The sequence below is a fragment of the Labrus mixtus genome, chromosome 10 (genome assembly GCF_963584025.1).
Source record: "Labrus mixtus chromosome 10, fLabMix1.1, whole genome shotgun sequence".
Lineage (NCBI taxonomy): Eukaryota > Metazoa > Chordata > Actinopteri > Labriformes > Labridae > Labrus > Labrus mixtus.
In genome coordinates, this window is record NC_083621.1 from 21736401 (window position 1) to 21759566 (window position 23166).

Sequence of the window (23166 nt, forward strand, 5' to 3'; positions counted from 1 at the left end):
TGGGGGTATTACCTAACATAGTTTATGTGGTCTAACAAAACGTCAACATCTCTTAAGCTTGTGTTAACCACAGACCTTATTCCAGGCGTCTAACCACAAACCCATTCAAAATCCCCATTGACTTTTAGACGTTAGACCCCATGGCGCTCAAATGCTAACTTACTTGCGGGTTTTAGCACTCATTCCTGTGGCGCTCTATATTATGTCCTGCTGCATTCTCACATAAACTCAGACTGTCTGCAGATACTAGGGGACAGGCAGTAGAATCTCTAGATTTAGTCGGAGTGAAGCTGTTTATGTTCACACACACACACACACACACACACACACACACACACACACACACATACACACATGTATATTACCCCTGTAGTGATTGGTGATACCAAACTTTTCAAATCAATATGATCACAATACTTTTTTTCCGATACCAAAACCCATAATTTCTCAAAATGCCTTTGTGGTTTTTATGATAATGCAATTTTTTCAACAAAAAAAGCACTTTAAGGCACATCACGTGACACATACAAGCCATTAATGACAAAATTAGCGAGTTTAATTTGAGGTCTTTCTGCAAAAAAGAAATGTATTTAATAAAACACATAATTTTTACAGTTATGCTGCTGATCATTTAAATATAAAAAAATATAGAAGCTTAGTCCAATACTAAAGCTGCCCATGTGCTTTGACTCCCAGGAGAGACCTGGCTGAGGCGCTGTACTGTCGTAGGTCAATACGATACCGTTTGCTGTATGTTGATCAATAACATTTCTGCAGGCGTGTCTTTGGTTTGCAGCATAATACAATCCGTTTATTGCAGCACCATGCGAAGTGAATACAGCGTCCATCAGTTTACATTCATTTGAACAAAACAAACAAACAAACAAACAATACAGCTGCGGTTTCTCCATGCCGCCTGCCACCTCAGCGGTCAAAAACCATAAGCCCTTCCAGGGTCAAACACCTCCCGTACCTGCCTATTAAAGCTGTCTTTCGTATTGGTTTCTTTATATATTTTCACTCTTTTACCTCTAGGTTCTGTGTGTAAGCATGGTCGGAGCTGTACTTATATTAAAACACATTGCTTAGTAGTAAAAGTACAAGTTGATAAATACCAAGCTTTGTGTGGAAATGTTCGTACGCCAGTTGGGGCCCTAATTTTTTTAATTTTCTCTGGGTACAGACTATAAAAGAAATGGAAATATTACAATCCTTAATAAATTATGTTAAACAAAACAGAATAATGTCAAATTAGTTCCTATCTTAGGTTTTCAAACTTACATCATTAATGCATCCGCTTCTGGTCTACTTCATTATCTCTCAACAAAGATGAACATAAAAGGAATGATAAACAGTGTTATATTTTCAGTACTGCATTTTATGACATTAAAACGCGAACAAAGTAAGCTGTAAGATCCATTTCCACTCACATGTAAATGTATTGATTTTCATTAATAAACTCTAGCTTGCCGGTATTTTTAAACAAAAACAATATTTTGTTAAGGGAGTTAGTCTGTCAGTTTCCTTCATGTGTTTCTATGGAAAGAGCTCAATCCCGAGTTCAAACGCATGCTGTCCCATTATATTTGCTCTCACATTAATGATGTGCTGTTCTGACAGGCTCCAAGGTCGTCTGAAAACTGAAAACGTGTTTGTTTAATGAAAATAATTCAAATTATTCATCTTATTCTTAATATTTTCATGCTATCTGAACTGAACCAGAAGCTTCATAACAAGCTTGGTCTCATTTGAAAACATGACAGACTCAAGAATAATCCCAACAGATCTTTAAGAAAGCTTTAGACGCAAACAAGACCACGAGACATTACTACTGTTTTAAACAGATTTTAATCCATTCTTAAACAACATTTAATATTTAAAAACAATAGAACTGCATCACAATTTCTAATCAGCACATAGAACATCTTCATTTTGAAAAAGAACCGTATAAAAGCTCAAAATAAAGCACTGATAAAAAAAAACAGAAAAAATATGCTGAAGTTGTGCAAATTTTTAAAAACATCTGACACTAGGCGGATTGCTCTGAGGTGGTCTTTGGGGGGGGGGATGTTTAAAATATCGCATTAAGCTAGTGATGTAAATCAGAACAGATAGAGATTTCTTAAGCTGAATAAGAGGCTAAATGTGGCTGCGTGTCTAAAACAAAACAATTGACCGGCTTGTATTACATTTTAAATGTGTAATACACAACATTTAACATCATTAAACAGATCTTTGCCCCAGTTTTATTATTGCAATAGCCAATTAAGATCACTAATAATTGATCTGTTTACTTAACAAAGCTAAAAGAATGGCACATGATTTGTATAATAAAAAACATCGTCATGGTTTGTTAGTAAAATGGTCCTTTGCTTTGAGAAAGAGGGTGAGTTTTTTTTTCCCGATGTGGTCGTTGGGAGGTTTGAACTCCTTCATGATTAATTGAAGACATTGGTGTCAGGAGAAAACAATAAATGCTATTCTACAATAACTGCACCAAAGACAGTTACGCCTTACAAACAACCTTGGTAGAGGTAAACATTACTGGTTCATACATCTGACATTATTTTGCTGCCTATTAAAGTTATTGGATTGACTGTAAAATTGGAAACATGTTGGATTGTTCCTGGTTGACAGAAAAGCCTAGATTAACTTTATTTTTAATCTTTTTTAGTCAAATAATTTATATTTTATGTTTTATATTAAAGGCCCTATTACAATTGCTTCATATCAGCTACAAAGTGACGGTTGACCATAATTTTGGGAAATATGATTTCTTTCCAAGGGTTAGGTTTTATGTTCAGCCATATCACATCTTTAGTTTGGAAGTAGAGCTGTAAAGCCAAGTTATTCTAACACTAATAAGTGTCCCTAATCTGTCTATCCTTCTCACTGTAAACAACAGGACATGGAGCAAGAAAGCCTGAGCCACCCAAGCCCTTCCAGAGAGGGGCGTGGTCAAACACAGCTCATTTACATTTAAAGCTACAGACACAGAAACAGCCTGTTCTGAGCAGGGCTGAAATAGAGGGGTTTATAGACATGATCAAATACAGAATCAGAGTGGATTTAAAACAAGAAACTTTACAGACATGTTTTGGTGAACTCTGTGACTTATTTAAACTGGTTGAAGGGAGGATCACATGTGACCTTTAAGCTTCTGCATTAAATTCATTACACAAATATTCAAATGCCATTTTGCAGTTTGAGAAATAGCTCTGAACGTTGTATGTTCTGTTTAGAGTTTAAAGAGAGGAAGGATTTGTGTTTTCCCTTGCATGCAGGCCTTATGCTAATCTTGATTTATTGCCTCTGGATCTAGGCGGTACTTAAAGAGTTGTATGAATTTTCTAATATATTTCCTTGTGCAAAATGTAAAAGTCTTACAACTGAGTAATTATAGTTACATGTTAGCATGTCCAGAACAGACCTGTGTCGTAGTGAGAATAAAGAATACCTTCCATTATGTATTTATCAGGATGACTTCAGAGTCAGCTAAAAAAATATTGGGAAAACAAAGCTTTCTGGCAGATTACAGAAATCAGAGAGGAAAACATTACCCTTGTTTTTTTGCAGTTCTACAAAAAAGTGTTTTAACAAATTGGTTGTCAAAAAATTAACAATTCTTTTTAGCTTTCTGTTGTAAGAACACCAGCAGCAGGAATGCTTCTGTTTGGCTGCATTTGATGAACTAGTTGTGATCATTTTATGAGAGCTGATGCTGTATACTGTAGCTCATTCAACAGAGCCGATCCCAGCTGTCCTGTAAGGTTCCTGTTCCTGGGTGTCAGTCGCTCTCTGATTCCTGTGTGTTTGGGGTTTGGTTTGGACATGTATTCAAAATATTTACATTGCATATAGTCAAATGCAGTGTGACCATACCATAAGCATCAAAAGACATCAAACATCGTGACGTGTCAGATGTTTTTCCATGAGTCAGCAGAGCAATCTTTTAAAATTAATATTACAGCACTATATCAAAAAGATTGATTGTACTGCTGCATGTTGTTAAAAATAAGGACCATTTTGTGAAATTAACACAAACCAGTCACGTCACTGTTAGACGATAAAACAAAACATTGATTGAACTGGACTAAACAACACTGATGGTCAGCTATCAACGTGTAACCAATGAACAGAAGCAGTTTGTGAGTTTCATGGGTTAGCTGCTACAGAGTTTTGTCTTCGGGATGCACTGACAGAGTTTGGACTGTCACATCTACCATTTATCATAAACATGTCAAGGCTTTCAGATGAGGAATCACAAGTCCAGGAATATTTGATCCCTTTGGGATAAAACTTAATTACCAGCTTGATGAGTTTTACTTCTCTTGTGGTCTGAATTAGTCGCATCTCCCAAACATTACATTTCAATATAACTACTTAGCAACAGGAAAAACAAAGTCGAAGTCAACCAGGATTTTTAATACCTTAATGACAAAATGTTACTTTTTTCAATTTGTCAAATCTCATGTCTCACATGTTTATGCTTAAAATATAAGTCAAATCTTTCCTGAAGATCACATCATTTTTCATCGTTTTTCGACCTAATTGACAAGCTTGCAATACATTTTCTAACTTCTTTAATGCTGAAGGCCAACACAGGTCCAAGTGTGGACTCCAAACCATGGTCTGTGTTGTGAAAGTCAGTCACTTAGTATGCCTGCCAATGACCCTAACCCCCCTCCCTGCAACTTCAGCAATTACATGTGAGCACTATAGAAAATGTTGTCATGAAGATATTCATGGGAGGATGTCACCAAAGCATTTTGAAAACTGTCCAGTGAAGCAAAATATAAAGAAATTGTCAGCAGCTAGTTAACTTAGCATATCACAAACACAGGGAGAGCAGAGGTACACAGCCAGCTTGACTGTTTAGAGTCACAATCCAAATACCAGGCATTCATGACCAGCTAGAAAATCAAATGAACCTCTAATCTGAATCACACAAAACCTGATTAGTTACGGTGTAGTTACTTTAATCAGCTGAAAGAAAATCCAGCAAGTAACACTGACGACCAAAACATATTACACTTTGGTTAAACGGACAACTCAAGACGGATAAAAGTTCTCGATTTTAAATGATTCATTATTCCTACAAATTATCAGGAAGACAAAAACATTAATTACAAACTTTTTTAGGCATGTATCTGCAAGATTGGAGCAAGAACTTAAGAGAGTTAAGTAAGATTAAATCTTTCACCTTCCATCAACTTTCGTCAGTCTTTGTGCTTGAATTAGCTTACCATCTGCTGACTATATGATAAAGGTGATGATAAAGTCTTGATGTCATATTTTATTCATGTAGGATAATAGTTTTGATCATTGAAAATGGTTCTGTGTTTTGGTTCATGTTGAAATGGATCTTTTTTTCACAATGGACAGAAGTAGTTCTTGGTCTGAAGCTATCCTTTATTGCATGCAGTTGTTTCAGTTTGTCAGGTATCTTGGACAGAAAACAGCAGATAACGTAGCTCAACACAATAAATAACACAATATTCTTAAAGCCAGACCCTGGTGTTGTCATAAACACCAGTTAAAAGCTTATGGAAACACTTGACTTTACAAAAACAATCTCATATTTATACCAATATGGTATGAAAAATCATTTAGAGTATCTCTTTTTAAATAAATAGAGCAATTCCCAACAGACAGAAATAAAGGCACTTGAGTTTTGTTTTTATCAAAGTGACAATACATTTCCAAATCTCCACTGATTTTCATACACATTCTGCTATGATAGCATGATCTAAAACTTTACATTTGAATCATAGCCATGTAGGCTGTAATGTAGGCTAGTAGGCTATGATTTGACGTCTTGTTACTGATGTCATAACAGAAGAGCAGCCAGCTCAAGAAACCGAAGAAGGGCCGTCTAATAGAAAGGCTGACAGGCGTCATACCATGACACAGACATCAGTCAACAGGGACCTTCACCTAATCAAGTTAGTCAATCATTAATTTGAATGCAGTTTTGGTTGAAAGTGTAGATTCTTATAATTTAAAGGTCACAAATTATGCAAAATACACTTTAACATGTGTTTTTAACACTAATACGTGTCGCTAGTCTGTCTACAAACCCCCCTAAAATGAGGGAAGTCTATCCTCTGTCTTTTGCCTGCTCCACTTTTCAGAAATTTCAGAAAATGTGCTCAAACCTCGAACAGGCTGGAGATTTTCCCTTCATGACATCACAGAGGGCAGTAACCCCTTCCCCAGGTGGCTGACACTCCCACAACTAGGTGTTTGTTCTGCCCTCTGAGTCTGCCTTCTCCCCGTTAACAATATGGGCATGGAGTGAGAAAGCCCGAGCCACCCAGAGAGGTGTAGTCAAACAGATATTTGCATTTAAAGCTACAGACACAGAAACAGCCTGTTCTGAGCAGGGCTGAAATAGAGGGGTTTATAGACAAAATCAAATACAGAATCAGAGTGGATTTATAACAAGAAACTTCAAATAAATGTTTTGGGGAGCTCTGTGACTTACTTCAATTGGTTGAAGAAGAGTATTATGTGTGACCTTTAATGCTTTTTATGTCTGCAGTCATTTATCAAGGCCCGCTTCTACACAGACTGATTTGCAGGCTAGGGAACTTCAGGAGCAGATTGGCTTTCCATTATGAGCCCAAGCATTATGAGCTCATCGATGTGCAGACGCAGCCGAGTCCGCGTCCGCACATCGAAGAACATGACAGCTACTTTCTTTCTTTACTTTGAGTCATTTTAGTCAGATACAGACAGAACACTCCGGATTTCTCCATAATGAAGGCCGTCAATGTTGTTTACCCGCGTGCTTGTGCTCGTGCATGAAGTGTACCATGCCTGAGCACGGCACGGAGCGGTCACACTGGTCAAACGAACTGGACTTTAGGGGTGAAGCGTGCTTAGGCACGGTACAGATTGCCAGTGTGAGCAAGCTGTTTCTTCCACAACAAAAGAGACTTTTTCCTCAGCAAGGTTCTTTCTTTTAGATACAGTAGACTCTGTTTCTTGCACAGTATTTCCAAAGTCCTGATACTTATGACAATGTGGTGCCAATGTGCCATAAGAATAAGTATTTCCTTACATGTAAAACCTATACTAAAGTATAATTTCACAAGATGCTCCAGGTCCTTCATTTTATTGCATACGGCTGGCTGCAATTCTGATATGAACCTTTAAATGAACATTTGGTTTAATTATAGCTAACTTTTACGACTTTTTTCTCAAAATAAACAACTACCTTATTGTCTTTAACGTGGCCCTATTACTTCATCATAGTAATCCAGGGTTGACTTTAATATTTGAAGTCTCTAACCCCATGCCATTTAATTTTTTAACCTCATTAAAATAAAAGAGTTTCCTTTTTCTGCCAATAAGGGTTAAAAAACTGATCGTATGTGTCTGTGTAATTTCAGGCACAGAGTTACTAATACTCAGACAGACACACACACACACACACACACACACACACACACACACACACACACACACACACACACACACACACACACACAAACACATACTCACATGGAAAAAAAATGTGTTTCATAGGATTGATCCACAGGGAATTTTTCACAATTGACTCAAAAACAATCACAAGAATTCCAGTATGTACATTACAATATACACAATATACAAAAATCATTATTGTCCAATCAGATAGTGCTTAAGTTAGACATGGCAGTCAGCTGTACACATATTTGCACCAACACCTGCACATGACGGATAATGGGAAACAAAGACGAGCCTTAATGAGATTAAAGTGATTAGATCTCATTAAGCCTTATTGTTGTCAAATTATATTCAGACTTGCCGTTTTTTGCTTAAGCAAGAGTGTGACACCATGGTGGGCGCGTAACTGTTCAGAAATTACAGGATTTCAATATCATACAAGCTCATTAATAATAAACTAAGACTTGTGAAAGGCCTTTTCTGTTTGAAGAGTGCCCCCATTTATAGAACCATGAAGTGTCCATGTTCAGCTGACAACCCTACACGGTCTTGTCCTCCTCAGTCTAACTACAGACTTCTTCATATTCAAGTTGTGAGGCTTGCAATGTACTAACATATTCCAGATCGGACTCCAGATGTTTCTAAATCAGAAAACCACAAATTCCAGGCCACAAACGGCTCTGACTTAATGACTGAAGTCATTTCCACCTCTTTATTATTATTATTAGCTCTTGTGGTTGTAGCTGAACCCTTCCTTTACCAGCAGGTTCCTTGATACTTCATTCTGATCAATAGAAGCCTGAGGCTTTACTCCTTGTCCCAACTTAAAACACATTTACTGGCCACTGCTTGAGCAGATCAGTAACTGTTGAGCCTCTTTATTATCTTGGAGATTTCAATTTCAGGAATTTAACCTACACTTCTTAAAGGCAAAGTTATCCCTTGATTCCTATTTCAAAATACAAAGTAAGTCCTTCAGTTTCCTACTGCATGGGCATTTCTGTGAAATGAGTCAACCCGTCTATGCTTTTATATTAACATTGGTGGTGTCAGGAATATAAACATCTTCCTGAATCTCCTCTGACTTTTTATTGCACTTGGACTTCCCAGGCCTATTTCTTTTTCTTATCTTCATCTTGTGCTGGTCCAGTTCTTAGAGCAGGTGAGCCTCCAAGCGGAGCCAGTGTAGTCCCTGTCTGATGTACCGGACCAGTTCAGTCATGCTGCTCTGCTGACTCAATGGCTCCATCACTAAGTCCAGCTCCTGGAAAAACTCTGTAAAAGGATGAGAAAGAGACACAGTCCTTGTTAGATGTGTCAACCTCAGCTGGCTTATTTTTGAAACTGGAATCCATGGTCAACTTTCTACTGCGTGCATAACATTGGACAGGCTATTTTACTCCATGTGAACAAGCGTATGGATGGCTCTGATTGTTATGTTTGAGGCGTATAAAAAAAATCTAGTTCTTGGAACGATGCAAGCATGTGTATTTGTTCAGTTTATTAGCAAGTGCACATTCGAGTGAGCAAATGCTAGAGGGCTTGGAGTCAGTCTGGAGCTGTGTTTGATTTTTGAAGATTTATTTCAGCTTTTCTAAGACAGAGCAGCTGAAGGGAAACCAAAAATGTGAAAAAGAAGATTATAAATCAGAGATGGCTTGCACCAAATTAAGCAGGTCGAAGGGAAACTAGCGACCATTGCACGGCAGAATATGACTCTGTATAAGGAACACCTGATGTATCAGCTGAGCTCAAATGAAATAGCAATAACACTTGAGTTCTCATCAGGTCCTTTGTGCCACGTGTAGAATAGGGCCCTTTGACTGTACGCATTGAAGTCTTTGAAAGTCCCCTATAAGTTATTTTGTCTGCAGACACACATTTTGACCTCTGGTCTATGCACACATCGCCTCATCCACCCTCTTTCTGTTTCTCTCTTCCTGTATGTGTCTGTTCTGTTGACTTTCTTTTTAAGCTGTATGATATATTTTTAAATTGAACTTGCATTTTGAGATTTTCATCTACTATTCAGTTTCCACAGCAGCATAAAGGCAGATCGCTGCAGACATGTCTCAGATATCAATGAGTGTTTTGAAAGCTTTAGAAAGTTTTTTTTTGCATTGATAAGGGATGCACAAGATTTTGAAAGCAAGAAAATATAACTCTGTTGACCAACACTAAAACATTCCATTCTACTTTAAACAACACAGCTTGCATGGAGGACATCGGAGCAGAAACTGGATTGTAGTCCTACCTTGGCTATTAGTGGCTAGTCTGTCAGCTGTCTCCCAGTGGTCATAGCTCCGCAGAATGTTGTTCGTGATGTTGACATGACTGGCTGCCATGTGGTGAATCCGTTGAGGAATCGCCACAGTGCCTGATGAGCCTCCAGATCCTCCCACTGCATCTCCGCTTCCTCCTCCATTGCTTGCTGGGGAGGGGCTGAGTGATGGGGGAGATGGAGTCTCTTTGACCCTGAACACAGTAGACAGGAAGTGAGTCTCATTAAAAGGAAGAATAATGAAACATGTAGGCTCTGTGCTTGAGGAAATGTTGGTTACTTGACAAAATAATAAATGGGAACTTAAGTCTGTCGGGTGAGGTTTTCAAAACAGATTCACTATCATCCAGTTTGTCTGCCAAGTACTGTCTTAGTTTTCTGTTTTCAAAGATAAAGACCCACTAGATTTTGAATGAAAGAAAAACACATCACTGATCACAACCAAGACTGCTTGGTGGTGTCAAAAGTACAAAAAACATAAGTAATAGAGAGTTTTTCTTTTACTCCAACTCTAGTGTGTCTTTATCTTCGGCCAGCCGATAAAATCAGCCGATATTAGCATATCCAGTGACTATCTGTATCGGCTAATTTTTTCGCAGATATGCGTCGATATTTCTAGCTTTATCCACCAGTCAAACAGCATTTAATTTGAGTTTCATTGTACTACACTAGCAGTTGTCTTTCATCAGCAGAGTGCGCTTTCCAGAGAGTCAAGCAGTGATGCAAGTATATTACTTTTCAGTTGAGTGACCATCTTGTCTTCATGCAATATCTTTGCCACACATGTTTGATAACTGCATTTTAGGGATTTATGCAATAAATGTGCATATCTATATCCATATCTATCTCTACAGATCTAACGTACATCTAACAAAAAAGTTATCGACTGATATATTGCTATCAATTTTCCTTCTCCCCAATATAGATATCGGTATCCAAAAGATTCCATATCTGTCGAACCCTAAATGTACAAAATAAAAAGGATTTGGGGCCCTAAAACAAGACGAGTGAGACATTAAAAACCGAGGGGAACTAGAAAGTTAAAATCTCATTGGGTTCATCCCTATGAGTGTCACATTTCACATTATCCCCCCAAGCAAACAAACAAATGTTTTTATTATTTTATTGGAAAACTGATGATACAGTATGCTATTTGTTTATTTTGTAGATATATAGTTGGTGGAAAAAGTAAGAAAATATATACGTTTTTTGCTAAAGCCCTCTCACCTCACACTTCTTCTTGGCACGCTCAACAGCCCACTTTGTGATCTCTGCCTCAAATCTTCAAGAAATTGAACTCTTTGAGTGGTTTGTTTGACCAATCGGCTGTCAGTGACTGCAATGTTTTATTCTGTTGAATTGCAAATAGCTGTGATAGGTAGGTGTGTGTGTGTGTGTGTGTGTGTGTGTGTGTGTGTGTGTGTGTGCGTGCGCGCGTATACTCACTTCCCATTGGTCCTCCAGGGAGAGGTTGCTTGGTGGGAACTTTTGGCTGAATTCTGGGTCGTAAAAAGACAGAAAAATCAAGCCTCACAGTCAAAATATTTACTTTTTCACAGGAAGGACAGTGAAATTAAGCATTCATCAGAAGTCATATTTTTTTCATTTTGTCATTCATATACATAACTGTCCACCCAAACGTTGGTCTTGCCTATCCAAACAAAATATGAGAGGAAAACTGCTTGTTCAGCCATTTCTTTCTTATTTTAAACCAAATCTAAGTGGGTTGTCCCATCCAATTTTTGTCTTTACCAATAGCTTTGTCTGAAATGGAAATAACTGATCTCTGGATGTACATTAAACGTGTAGAGACTGTTCATGTGCAGCAGCTGTCAGACTCCAGAGTGGATTTCATAAACTTCTTACATAGCAACAACAGGCTTCATAATCACAAGTCTTATCATGTGTGGATAACAACTTATATTGCATCTTGTTTCAAGGTGTTCTACTTGTTTCTTTAGGTTAGGATTCCTAGAATCCTAGATTCCATCCCCATGTTTTTTTACTGAGGAATGTGTTTTTGACTGGTCTAACCTGAGCCAAGTCGTGCAGCAAGGAAAGCAAGCATATCAGATCCATAAGTGGTTGGTAGTATTCAGCAGTTATTTTTTGTTAGACTTTTTTCTGGTATTGGATCATTGCTTGATATCAGTCGATTTGCCAATTTAGTTTAGTTTAGATTCAATTATTTATTTGGTTTCATTATGAAACAACATGTTTCAGAACTTTAGCCAAAACCCTCACAGCCACAATGTTGCCCAATAAAGTAACTATCTGTAAACATTAAATTGTATTTAATTAATTTAAATAATGCTCATTATACCCCAAAATAATACTGTGATCCTGTGAGAATTTAGTTAATTAAGACAATTTTATTAAAGATAAGGATGGATTCACAAAGTAATACAACATCAATGCACATGCACCAATATAATCTTCTCTTCTCAGGGATTATAACTGGCTTCCATATCTTTCAACAAAAGAGCAGGAAAATAAAAGAGAGCGAAAGATTAAAAAGAACAAAGTCTGTGTCAAACTGTATTTATGTCAATGTTTTTGCCTTTTACCTTGAAGTACTCCATGAGCGACCGGGAGTACTTGACAGCATGGTCTTTCTTCAGATGGAACATCCTCAGATACAGCAGAGACAGACAGCGGTTACTATGGAAACAAAATCATTAGGAGGCAGATGAAACGTCTGAAGATTCCCTTTGAAACCTCATGCCGCATATTATTTTCATGTTTTCTACAAAAATTCACTCTGACTTCAAAAAATGCCCCACAACTCCTTATGGATTAAGAGGAGCTCGAGCGAAGTAAAGACTGTGGCCAATATTTCAAGCTACCACACTAATGTGAAAATCCACATCTTAGCTTGTGATGTGAACTCTTTTATTGCAGAGCACACAGAGGTATGTAAACACCCAGAGAACGTTTCTTTGATTACTTTGAGGAAGCCAAAGGTTAAAGCAACATTAAGAGTGCTTTCAATTCTTGAGGAATGTTTTTGAATCGAGAATAAATCACAGATTCCAAATGTGAGAATGGTTAGTATCATAGCATTCAAAAATCTCTCTTAAGAAGAAGTTTCTGTATGACATGAAAATTGATAAATGGTTGTACGAGTACAGAGAGTCTCTAAGAAAACAAACATGCTCACTTTGTCTGTATGCAGGGTCCTGCAAAGTACTCTTACCCATGGCTTGTACAAACAATTCCATGTTCTCATCCTGATACAACTCCCTCTCCTGCATAGTTAGTCAGGCCAGCAAAATAATCGGTTCATCTCGACCTACCCTTTCTGAAATGTATAATCGCTCTGTGATCAGGAGAGCCCCCCTGACTACTTCAATCTTATTTAAGAGCCATGTTCACCTGCAGGCCGGGACAATGCTATTTACATGGTAGGTTACAGTCTTTATTCTTAGAAAGAGAGGGCCCTAGCATGCTAATGTAACATCTCTCCCTCCATTGTGCTCTGAACATGCAGAAGACAACAGGCAAGAACTATATACTGTTTAAGTAAGTCATATATTAATGATTGGAATGAAGTATAATAGTGAAATTATTCCCACAAAAAGAAACGTGTGCTATTCCAAATAAAGAGTACATTGAGGTACAACAGTATAACTTCATTGATTACATAAATTCATTGATTACATAAATCTCGAGGACGACCACAGTGTCCGAAAAGATCTCATGATGACTGAGCGTTCTGTGTGCAAAACATCAAATAAAGGTAGGCTGGAAACATGTATTTACTTATTCTTGCTGCTGGAATCTATGCCTATATTTTCTATGGGCACAGCACAGCCTTCGTATTATTCTGCTGACAGGATTGTTGGTTAAAGTTATGTGTTCGAGCATCATTATAAATCAAGCTTTTTGTTGTGTGAGAGTGTGTGAGTGTTAAAGTTTTGGTGTGTATTATATAGAGAGACGTGATCTTGATGTTTGTCTCAGATGGACTTTTTGGGCCGCGGAGGAATCACACCTCAGGAGAAATCCCCCTGAGGTGTGTGAGAGGTAGCGATAAAGAAAGAATGTGCGACTTTTTCATCCAGTAGATGTCGCCCTTGAGCACCAGCATGAAACCGAAACAAAATGCTGTTTGGCGACACCTCCACCATACTGAATCCTCCGCGCTCCCAAAGCGACAAACACACACACCACTAACCCCTCTCCCCTCGCGTTTGCACAAAGAAGTTATCAAAATGGAATGCACCATAATTATATAACACAGGTTTTTCTTGGTCACTTTCTACATACTTTAAAATAGGAATGCTACAGCTGCCACACCTGCCACACCCATTGGTGCTAACATTGACCCAAGTTCCCCTGCCTTTAACACTTCCTGGGCACTGATTCATGTGGAAAATAACAAAGACACATTTTGCGCCATGTGAGATATTCAGACATTTACAAACAGGACTTCTGCAGAAATTAAATTAAATCCATTATCAGGGCACATTTAAATCACATGAAACACACACACACACACACACACACACACACACATCTTGGATGCACAAATATAAAAATAGAAGCATACCACAACATAGCTAGTTTCTTCTCAGCGACGGTGGCTGAATGGCTGGTGAAGTTCTTTAACCTCATGGCATACCTGCAGAAGCGAGGCAGTTATTATTATACAGACAGACAATGTTTTCAAAATTACATTTTCTGCTTGTTCTGATGACCGGCTTGTGCGCAGACTGACTAGGTCTCGTAAAAATATCTAAGGCTACACAGCACTGTCTACATACGAAGGATATTTGGTTGCTAAACACACTGCCTTAAGGCCACTTTAAACGTATTTATTACATACCTGATTAGCTCGACAGTCTCAGAGTACATAGTATATGGGGATTTGGCCTCTAGTGGATCTCTCTCCATCGCATTTCCACACTCTATGAAGGAGAGGGCACCATCGGTGTAGTTCACGGCTTTACCAAATTTGTCCATCTATACAGCGAGAGGAAGAAAGATGAAATGCAGGTGACAATTACCGTCAGAGACATGCAAGATGAATCTGGGAAAAAAAACTCATACAAATAGTTGTTAAGTTAATTGCAAGTCAAATAAAGAATCTTCATAAATGTTATTTATGCAAAGCTATGTGGGCTCCTTTGACACTATATAACCCTGCAGACATCATCATTCCTTAAACGCAATGTTCCCTCAGAGACAAACTGTGCAATAAATAGAAGATATTAGACAGTACAGTCCCTGATGAGGAATCCATCATTGTTTTATTATTGAGATGTGTCAGCAATGACTCACAGATAACTAAAAGTGCACACACAATTTAAGTGAAGACAAAATTCTGTGTTGTTAAATACTTTACCTCACATAACCGTATTTCTAACTGTCAGGCTTCGCTTTGCCTCCTGTGTCAGTGTGTGTGTGTGTGTGTGTGTGTGTGTGTGTGTGTGTGTGTGTGTGTGTGTGTGTGTGTGTGTGTGTGTGTGTGTGTGTGTGTGTGTGTGTGTGTGTGTCTGTCTGTGTGTGTGTGTATGCGTTTCTGAAAGTTGCAGACGGAGTCAACATCTTACCAATGCATCAGCCTTATGTTTCAGCCTCTTGGCCTCCTGCATGTAGTAGTCTGCACCGTGGACCCTGGAAATAGCAGATAATTACTGACATGTTAATCATGCTAAAATAGCTCAGAGTTAGCATTTAAATATCTTTGTAAGTTTATAATCATCAATCATGGGTAGCTCCCAGTTATACATACCTCAGGTTTTCACATAACCTTATATAACAGAAGTAAACATGCCTTTTCATGAATATTAAAGAAACCCTCTGGGATAAATAAATACAACATGGACCATCTCTCAAGATTTTTACACAACTGAACCAGTGTTGAGATAGTTACAGATATATCACCAACTACAATGAGCGTAAAGATCTCCATCGGGCTTATACATTCCATGGAGATGTATCATCCAATAAATTAGATTGGTTGTTTTAAACGTACAATATGTAGAATTTCATGTCAATGTTTACATTAAAATATTGAAATTTAATAAAACATTTACTAAACCTGTTCTAAAGTTTTTTTTTACATTACCTTAAATACTTCCAACAGTTATTAAAGCCAGAGAATTCCGTAATTTTATAGTTGTAACGGGACGTGTCTTGGCGTGGCAGACGCCATGACAGAGCCACTATGACGGACTCGTTTATCGTTGCCTTGGAAACACCCGATGTTACATCAAAGACTGCAGCCACTCTGTTTGCTGTATGTGCTGCTGTGATAAAAACCTCACGTAAACTATACTTGGATACATCGTCGGTAAACATTTTCTGTTGCCCGTTCATCTTAACTACAGTGAATGAGGAGTTCATTCGGGAGTAGCAGAGAGAACTCCCATGATTCCCCGCCAGCCTCTATGTCATTTTTTGTTATTGTGGTATTGATTGGTGGAGTCTACATAGTGTGTCTTTAAAGCGAGACATGCATTAGAGGAGCACTTGGATCCACTTAGTTTTTAGAATCCTACTACTCGGTCTGAATTGTATTGGGTGTTATTTAGTGCATGGGGCTTGGTGTGAGTATAACTTATACCAGAGTGGATCAGACTGGACCAATTATACCTGATCACAAAGTGTTGTAATAAATATATGGATAATACATGTTCAATCTGTGTATTGTCATCACCTTAACAGAATAAATATATTCTAAGCTCAGTCAGAAATGGCCAGCAGTGGGGTCAAGGTGTTTTCAAAGATGACTTTCTTAACCTTACCCAAAGGAGAGTAATAATTCATTGGTTAAGAAACAAGTTATATCAGCTTTCTACAAGGAATAACGTGTGCACAAAGAACAGATGCTGTCTCCTACTACAGTTTTGCACAGTTTGCAGATGTTTCAAGCATGAACTATGAGCCCATCTCAGTGAACTGTGAACCACAGCCAATGTCTTACATTGAAACTGGTTGCATCTTCTAATTGTCAAAATACTGACCTTACCCTTGCAAAATGTATAAAAAGCAAACATATTGGTGTGTATGAAAGACCCTGATTTTTTTTACATACGTGTCGCTAAATGACAGTCTTGGCCTGCGAAGTTCAGCAGCTTCCATCACTGGTTCTGTCCACACCTCCAAATTATGTCCGTTGGCATGGTAGCCGTCTCCGCTGAGCTGCTCAGCCTGGGTATCACTTTTCTGCTGAAAAGAAGAATAGATGTTTACAATGGTATTATTGAGCTGTGATTATGTGGCGTTCAGACCAGCAGGTGTAGATCAGTAGACTACATGGTGAATGGTAAATGGACTTGAGTTTGTAAAGAACTTTTCTAGTCTTCTGACTATTCAAAGCACTTTTTACACCACAGGTCACACCTACATATTCACATAATGATGGTAAAGGCTGCTACGTGAAGTGTCTGTATGTGGTTTAGTCTCTAGCCCAAACACTTTAATGAGCACATTAGAAGAGGTGTGGATCAACAGCAGATCCTCAATGAGTGAATGACCCATTCTTCCTCCTTAGCCAAAAACAATCCCAAACATAAAAACATATACTTTGAGCTGTTCTCTTTTTCTCTTTACGTCTCCATCCTGGTGTTTAGCTGGTCTATTTCCTGCTACTGTACAACAAAATGTTCTTAAAAAGTTAAAAAGGGGGGCTCTTAGTGTTTGGCAAAATGCAGCTAAGAAAACTCACACTGGGGAGGTATTAGTATTAAATAGTATTTTTGTGCACTTACACTGCCATTTTTTGCATGTGACGATCCTTTGCCTTCACCTCTCCTGTGTCTGTGTAAGGAAGAGGAAGTGGAAGTGGAAGAGGTGGTGGTGCTGGCCTCCTGGCTCAGCGAGGAACTGCCGTCTTGTTTGTGAGGTGGGTCATCTGAGAGGGGGGATAGGAGCGGTGGAAGCAGCTTGTCATTGTGGTGTCGAGACTGCTTCTTGTTAAAAGGGCTGCAAAAAACAAAAAGGCAAAAACATTATTAGTGTAAATCGGTATATTTTTGAACTATACGTTTGCAGGATGCTAATCAGCAACACACAGACACACACACACACACACACACACACACACACACACACACACACACACACACACACTCTAGTAAGTCATTAGTCTTTGTCTCCATGGTTTTGTATAATATCAGTAATGTCTTGGCCCAGGCTGTTCTGCAGCTTTTTTGCACCGCATTAAACCCCTAGAGATCCCCAGTGGAGGTAAACAAAAACATGATCTGTTGCTGCAAACAATGTTAGTCACAAGAGCTTAAATCCAAAAAGGAAACAATACATTGTCAGCCCAGCTTATGGAAGTAGGTAAGTTTGTGTAGTTGGATACCACTATGCGTGTTTATGTGTGTGTGTGTGTGTTTGTGTGTGTGTGTGTGTGTGTGTGTGGGGGGGGGGGGGGAGGGTGTGTGTGGGTGTGTGTGGGTGTGTGTGTGTGTGTGTCTGTTTGTTCTCCATTGAGCAACAGTAAACAGGCCAACAGTAAATTCGGCAGACTCCCTCCATTACAGCTACATAAAGAGAAGAGTATATCCAGTATGTACATAAAATAAGTTTGGGCAGACTGCTCTTCCTTGAGGATACTCAGAAACACATGCATTATACAGTATTGTTAACAAAGAAATATTATTTCCACAGGTTACTTTCACAGTTGATTGAGGTTAGAAAGCCCCAATCAAGGTCTCCACATGTCTGCTGTGACTTCTGTTAATTGTCTCATTTGCACTGAATGCTGCGTCAAAACCCTTCGCCGATCATGTACTTCAACAAACCAGCATTTATTTATTCATCATCAATGGATGCCACTTAATGCAGGGATTCAGGTGTACAGGTGCACTATACTCCTGTTTAATCCTCTGGGGATTCTAAAAGAAAGTGTGACAGACATGTCGTAACACTCACTCTGTGTTGTTGTTCTTGTGGTTGTGTATTGGAGAGATGCATGGTGGGAGCAGCTGGCAGTCTTTGTCCAATCGCAGCTTCTTATTGGCTTCGACTGATGGGTAACTGGGGTCCGACTTGAATATTGAAGACAGACAGACAGTTTCAGAGACTTCAACCTATTGGAGTGTGTTAAATCATTTACTGAAAAGTATTTGGACATGTAGGAGAATAGAGCGTGTCACACCTTGTGTTTCCTCTTGCTCTTGCTGGTGTGTTTCTCATTCAGGAAAACTGTTTTTTTAGGTGCATGCCTCCTATGTTTGCCTCCTTTATCTCCCCTCTCCGTCCTCCTTGCCAGCCAAGGATTACTCTGCTCGTGCACAGGGGGGTTGTCCACCACCTCCAGACCATGGCTCACAATGTCTCCTTCCCTCCCGTCTGTCCTCTCCCCGAGCCTTAATCTCTCTCTGTCCTCTCTTTCAGTCTGCTTCTCTCTCTCTGTTAATCTCCCTCTGTCATCTTGCCTCTCAGGCATTAATATCTCTGTGTCTTCTTCCTTTTCCACTTTGGTTAACTTATGCCTCTCACTCAGTACAGGCCATAGTTTCCCTTCCTGCTTTTGTCTGTCCTTCTCTGCCAACCCGGTCCTCTCCCTGTCCTTCAGCCTCTCTGTATCTGTCCTCTCACTTCTGTCCCATTCTCCCGCTCTGGATCTTTCCCCCAGACCCTTGCTAGGCACCCTGCTGAGTAAACACAGGTCAATTTTCACCCATAAACATTGGATCTCTTTGTATTCCCTTAAGGGGGAGAGAGGCACCTTGTGTCCCATGTCGGAGGGTGGTGACATGGGCATCAGGTTTTTGCACTGTCCCCCTGACCCTCCAGGATCAGGGACCGAAATACCAAATGAACCACTTACATTGATAATGCTTAGGGAACTACTGCTACTACCACTACTGCCTTTACTACCACTGCTCATGCTACTTTTACTACTGCCGCTACTGTTATTGGTCTCAATGCTACCATCTATGACTGGAAGTCCCTTTCCTCCAAATGTTCCTATAGTGCCTGAAGTGCCGCCAGAGGAAAGGCTTGGGAGAGGGGGAGTGTGCACGTGTGCATTGGACAGAGTCTGTGTGTTTATCACAGAGTGTGTCGTCTGAGGTGGCAGAGGGAATATTTTGATGGCTTTCTCTGAATCCGACTGGCATTCAGAAGAGGAGGAGGAGGAATCTGTTTCGATGAATTCTCGAGACTTGGGAACGATTCTGTTGCTTGTACTTCTGTGTTTCCTCTTTTCCTGTTTGGGAGGCAAAAATGAAAGTTAAACTCAAGAAAACTTTTATGCACTAAGTGATGAGACGGATGTTTTACACCGCAGTTCTTTAAGAAACATTTCTCAAATTGGAGTGTTAGTTTCCTGACATATTTTTTAATCCGTTATAGCACTGTTACTTGCATCCTTGACCAAAATACAAATTAGGTATTTGTTAATAGGTAATTCTAGATTTAAGATGGTAACTTCCATATCGGACATGTTATAATGAGGATTTTATTTCTGGAACTTTATGACCTTGTCAAAATTGCTCTGCAACACTAGCATTTATAATTGCAACATTTAGGAACAGTGACAGATTTGCAGATTTGGTTTTAAAATGTTCAAATGTGAATTCAATAGAAATGCTGATTTCATGCATGTGCTCCAGTTGTGCATAGTTTTAGTTGAGAAAGTACCGTGAATGAATTGACCGTTGGAAAACTCAAAGATGTCGCAGCTTGACAGACACTTGTTGTTTTATCATTTAAAAGTCCGAGTGGCACAGTGGTGCAGTGATTAGAAAAGTTCACCTCACAGCTTAAAGGTTCTTAAAGCTGCTGGCTGGGGTTTCTTCCTGTTCATTTGTGGGTTCTCTTCCGTTAAACTAGATTCCTTTCAGAAACTACAAAGACATACATTTAAGGTTGAGTAGTCACTCTTTATTGCCGGTAAGTAAAATAATTTGATATATCTCCCTAAGTGTCAGCCCAGGAAGGACTCGTTGGGTGGACTTAAAGGTGTCATCATTAAAGCCATCACTAGTCAGAAGAAAGAATGCACAACCTCACGTCCTCCAAAACTAAACACACACACGCACAACCACCCAAAAACAAATTTAACACTGACTGCAGGTAGTGGCACCGCTGTCTGCTGTGGTGCTGCTGGTGGAGTAACTGTGTTGTTGTTTGTAGCACTTCGAGGTTCTTTCCTGGGGGCTGTTTTCCCACTGGGTGGTTTGCTTCGTGTCCTTGAGGGGTTCTGATGTTCCAGTGATGGAGGAGGCAACATGTCCTTTTCCCTAGCTGCAGGGCTACAACAGAAGAGAGAGACAAAAAAAAAAGAAGAGAAAAAGCACCACTGAGCGAAGCACTCTCTCTATAATGTAGTGTGAGACTTAGTGAAGAACATAAAGTTGTCCCAGGCCTTTCCTAGGGGGAGGCTGTGTATTAAAATGAGAAATATATTCTGTGAGGCAGCATGAAATAATTGAACACAGCATGTATTCTACCAAACTTTTTGAAGTGGAGAGGTTGAAAATGGAAAGGAAAAGGAACAAAGTGAGTTAGGAAGAAAGAAAAGGAACAAAAGCTACAAAGTCAGTTTCATTTAATCAACCTAATATCAAGCTGAGCTGACGTTGTTTTTACTCAGTTAGATTGAATCATCAATTCCTGTCCAATGTGCACTTTTATTTTTTATCATTACATTTAGACTCTTCATGCCTTCATCTAGACACAGGGCAGTGGATGGAGCTGGGTATCAGGGAAAGAGAGAAAGAGTGGAGAATGACAAGCAGGAAAGAAACCACAGGTCAGACCCGAACCCAGACCGGCCGCCCGCCCAGAGAACCACAGCCTCCGCGCACCAACCACTAGGCTACAGGCCTATGTGCACTTATTTACAAATCCTCTGCCCTCAAAGAGTTTTTTATTGAATGAATAATAATTGAATATTCTTTCGGTCTATCTTACTAGACTGTTCAGGATTTTCTACACATGGTAATAAACTATTTCAGTATTACCCAGTCAGTCATTGGCTCTTATCGTGTACACTGTCTTATTCTGACAACATTTTAACTTTTGGTGTTTATTTCCTAATATCCACATTCATGAAGTCTTTGCATTTTATCATTGGCCCAGCATGTTCTTCACCCAACAACCCAAACCGAGTCTGCCAGGTAAATATTTCACGTAGTGCCTGACAGTGAAAGTCTTAGACGCCATCTCCTCTGCACCTGCTGCTCTTGGCACACAGAATGGCCAAAATATTGTTTTTACACTTAGAAAAATAGAGAAGCAAAAGCAAAACTCAGGTTTAACTCAGAACTAGTGCAGCTAGCAGGAATGCAGAATGAAGGAGTGAAAATGGTGGCAGGATAAGGTTGATCTCTCTGTTGTTCATCAGTAAATCACAATCAGAGGTTTTTGTACTTTCTTCCTTACCTGTGCTGATTTAATCTGCTCCATGTCTGGTTCTGATTATCCTCCAGGCTACTTGATGTCTCTGTCGGTCTAGGCTGTTTCTTTCCTGTTGTGTTCCTTCTTGGGGTTGTGACCTCTGGCCCAGACATTAGGCCTGACGACAGCTTCACCTTTGACCTCTGGCCCTCCCCTAAGGCCTTCTGGCTGGGCTTGGCCTTGGCCTTCTCTTTGCTAGGGCTGCAAGGAAGAAAAAAACAAGTATGTATGAGATCAACTCTTGTCAGTTGTTGCCATTGACTGCAAAGATCCCTCAGGCCGGTACAGTCCACAGCAAAGTTCAAGACCTTATTGTTAATTTTGTTTATGTTTCCTCCTCTACTCTGCTAATCTGGTTAAGAACGCTGTAAGGAGCTGAATTTGTCAACAGAGCTCTCAAACATTACATTACATCTGGTTCAAACCACTTTGACTCAAAACAAACACTAAGAGAAACATACAAACATCGGACATAAGTCAACATGATACTAATTAACTATCAAGACAGATTCCGGGTTTTATATTATTATTTTGGCTTCACTCCTAGGTTACGGTTGTTACGTCCATCTTTATATAAAGTCTCCTCATCCCTCCATCAGCGCTTCATTAAGTCATCAAATAGTCAACAGATTTATTAGAACAGAGATGAAGGCTCCTACCAGAAGGTGCACCTTGTATCTGTGTGTTCCACCTTTGGGGCAGCTTCGACAGGGTTGCTGTTGGAACCGCATGGGGAAGTCTTGGCTGCTGCACCCACTTCTAGTGCTTCATTCAAAGGAGAGAAAGTGTCTGGATCCTGGGTGATGGAGCCTGGGCAGTGGACGGTTGGACTACATTAAATCATTTCATTGCTAGAATAATAATCATTTATTTTTTATATAATAGTTGCTCTTTGACAAAATATGAACTCTAGTTGTCCATACAAACCTGTGTCATGATGTTCCTGCTGTGAGGGAACCAGGGGTTTGTTTTGGGCTTGGACCTTATTCAACCAGCTGTCCAGCTGCCACTTGTTACTGGACGGTGGCTCCGGCTGTATTAGTTCAAAAACAAATAAAGTGATATACAGTATTGTTTAATATTTC

At 39.4% G+C, this 23166-nt stretch overlaps 1 protein-coding gene across 1 annotated transcript in view; it reads right to left on the reverse strand.

The window, feature by feature from the left end:
* Positions 1–5667: 5667 nt before the first annotated feature.
* The window catches only part of aff2 (AF4/FMR2 family, member 2), a 99696-nt gene continuing 82197 nt past the window's right edge, over positions 5668–23166 (reverse strand). The window contains exons 12-26 of the mRNA XM_061048751.1: positions 23009–23114; positions 22741–22891; positions 22067–22282; positions 20751–20934; positions 18831–19886; positions 18605–18720; positions 17434–17647; positions 16758–16888; positions 15271–15334; positions 14544–14680; positions 14268–14339; positions 12283–12376; positions 11162–11214; positions 9689–9909; positions 5668–8709 (exon numbers count right to left, since the gene is read on the reverse strand). Of these exons, the coding sequence (XP_060904734.1) occupies positions 8588–8709; positions 9689–9909; positions 11162–11214; positions 12283–12376; positions 14268–14339; positions 14544–14680; positions 15271–15334; positions 16758–16888; positions 17434–17647; positions 18605–18720; positions 18831–19886; positions 20751–20934; positions 22067–22282; positions 22741–22891; positions 23009–23114 (2937 nt within the window). The 3' untranslated portion in view covers positions 5668–8587. The remainder of the gene's footprint in view (positions 8710–9688; positions 9910–11161; positions 11215–12282; positions 12377–14267; positions 14340–14543; positions 14681–15270; positions 15335–16757; positions 16889–17433; positions 17648–18604; positions 18721–18830; positions 19887–20750; positions 20935–22066; positions 22283–22740; positions 22892–23008; positions 23115–23166) is intronic.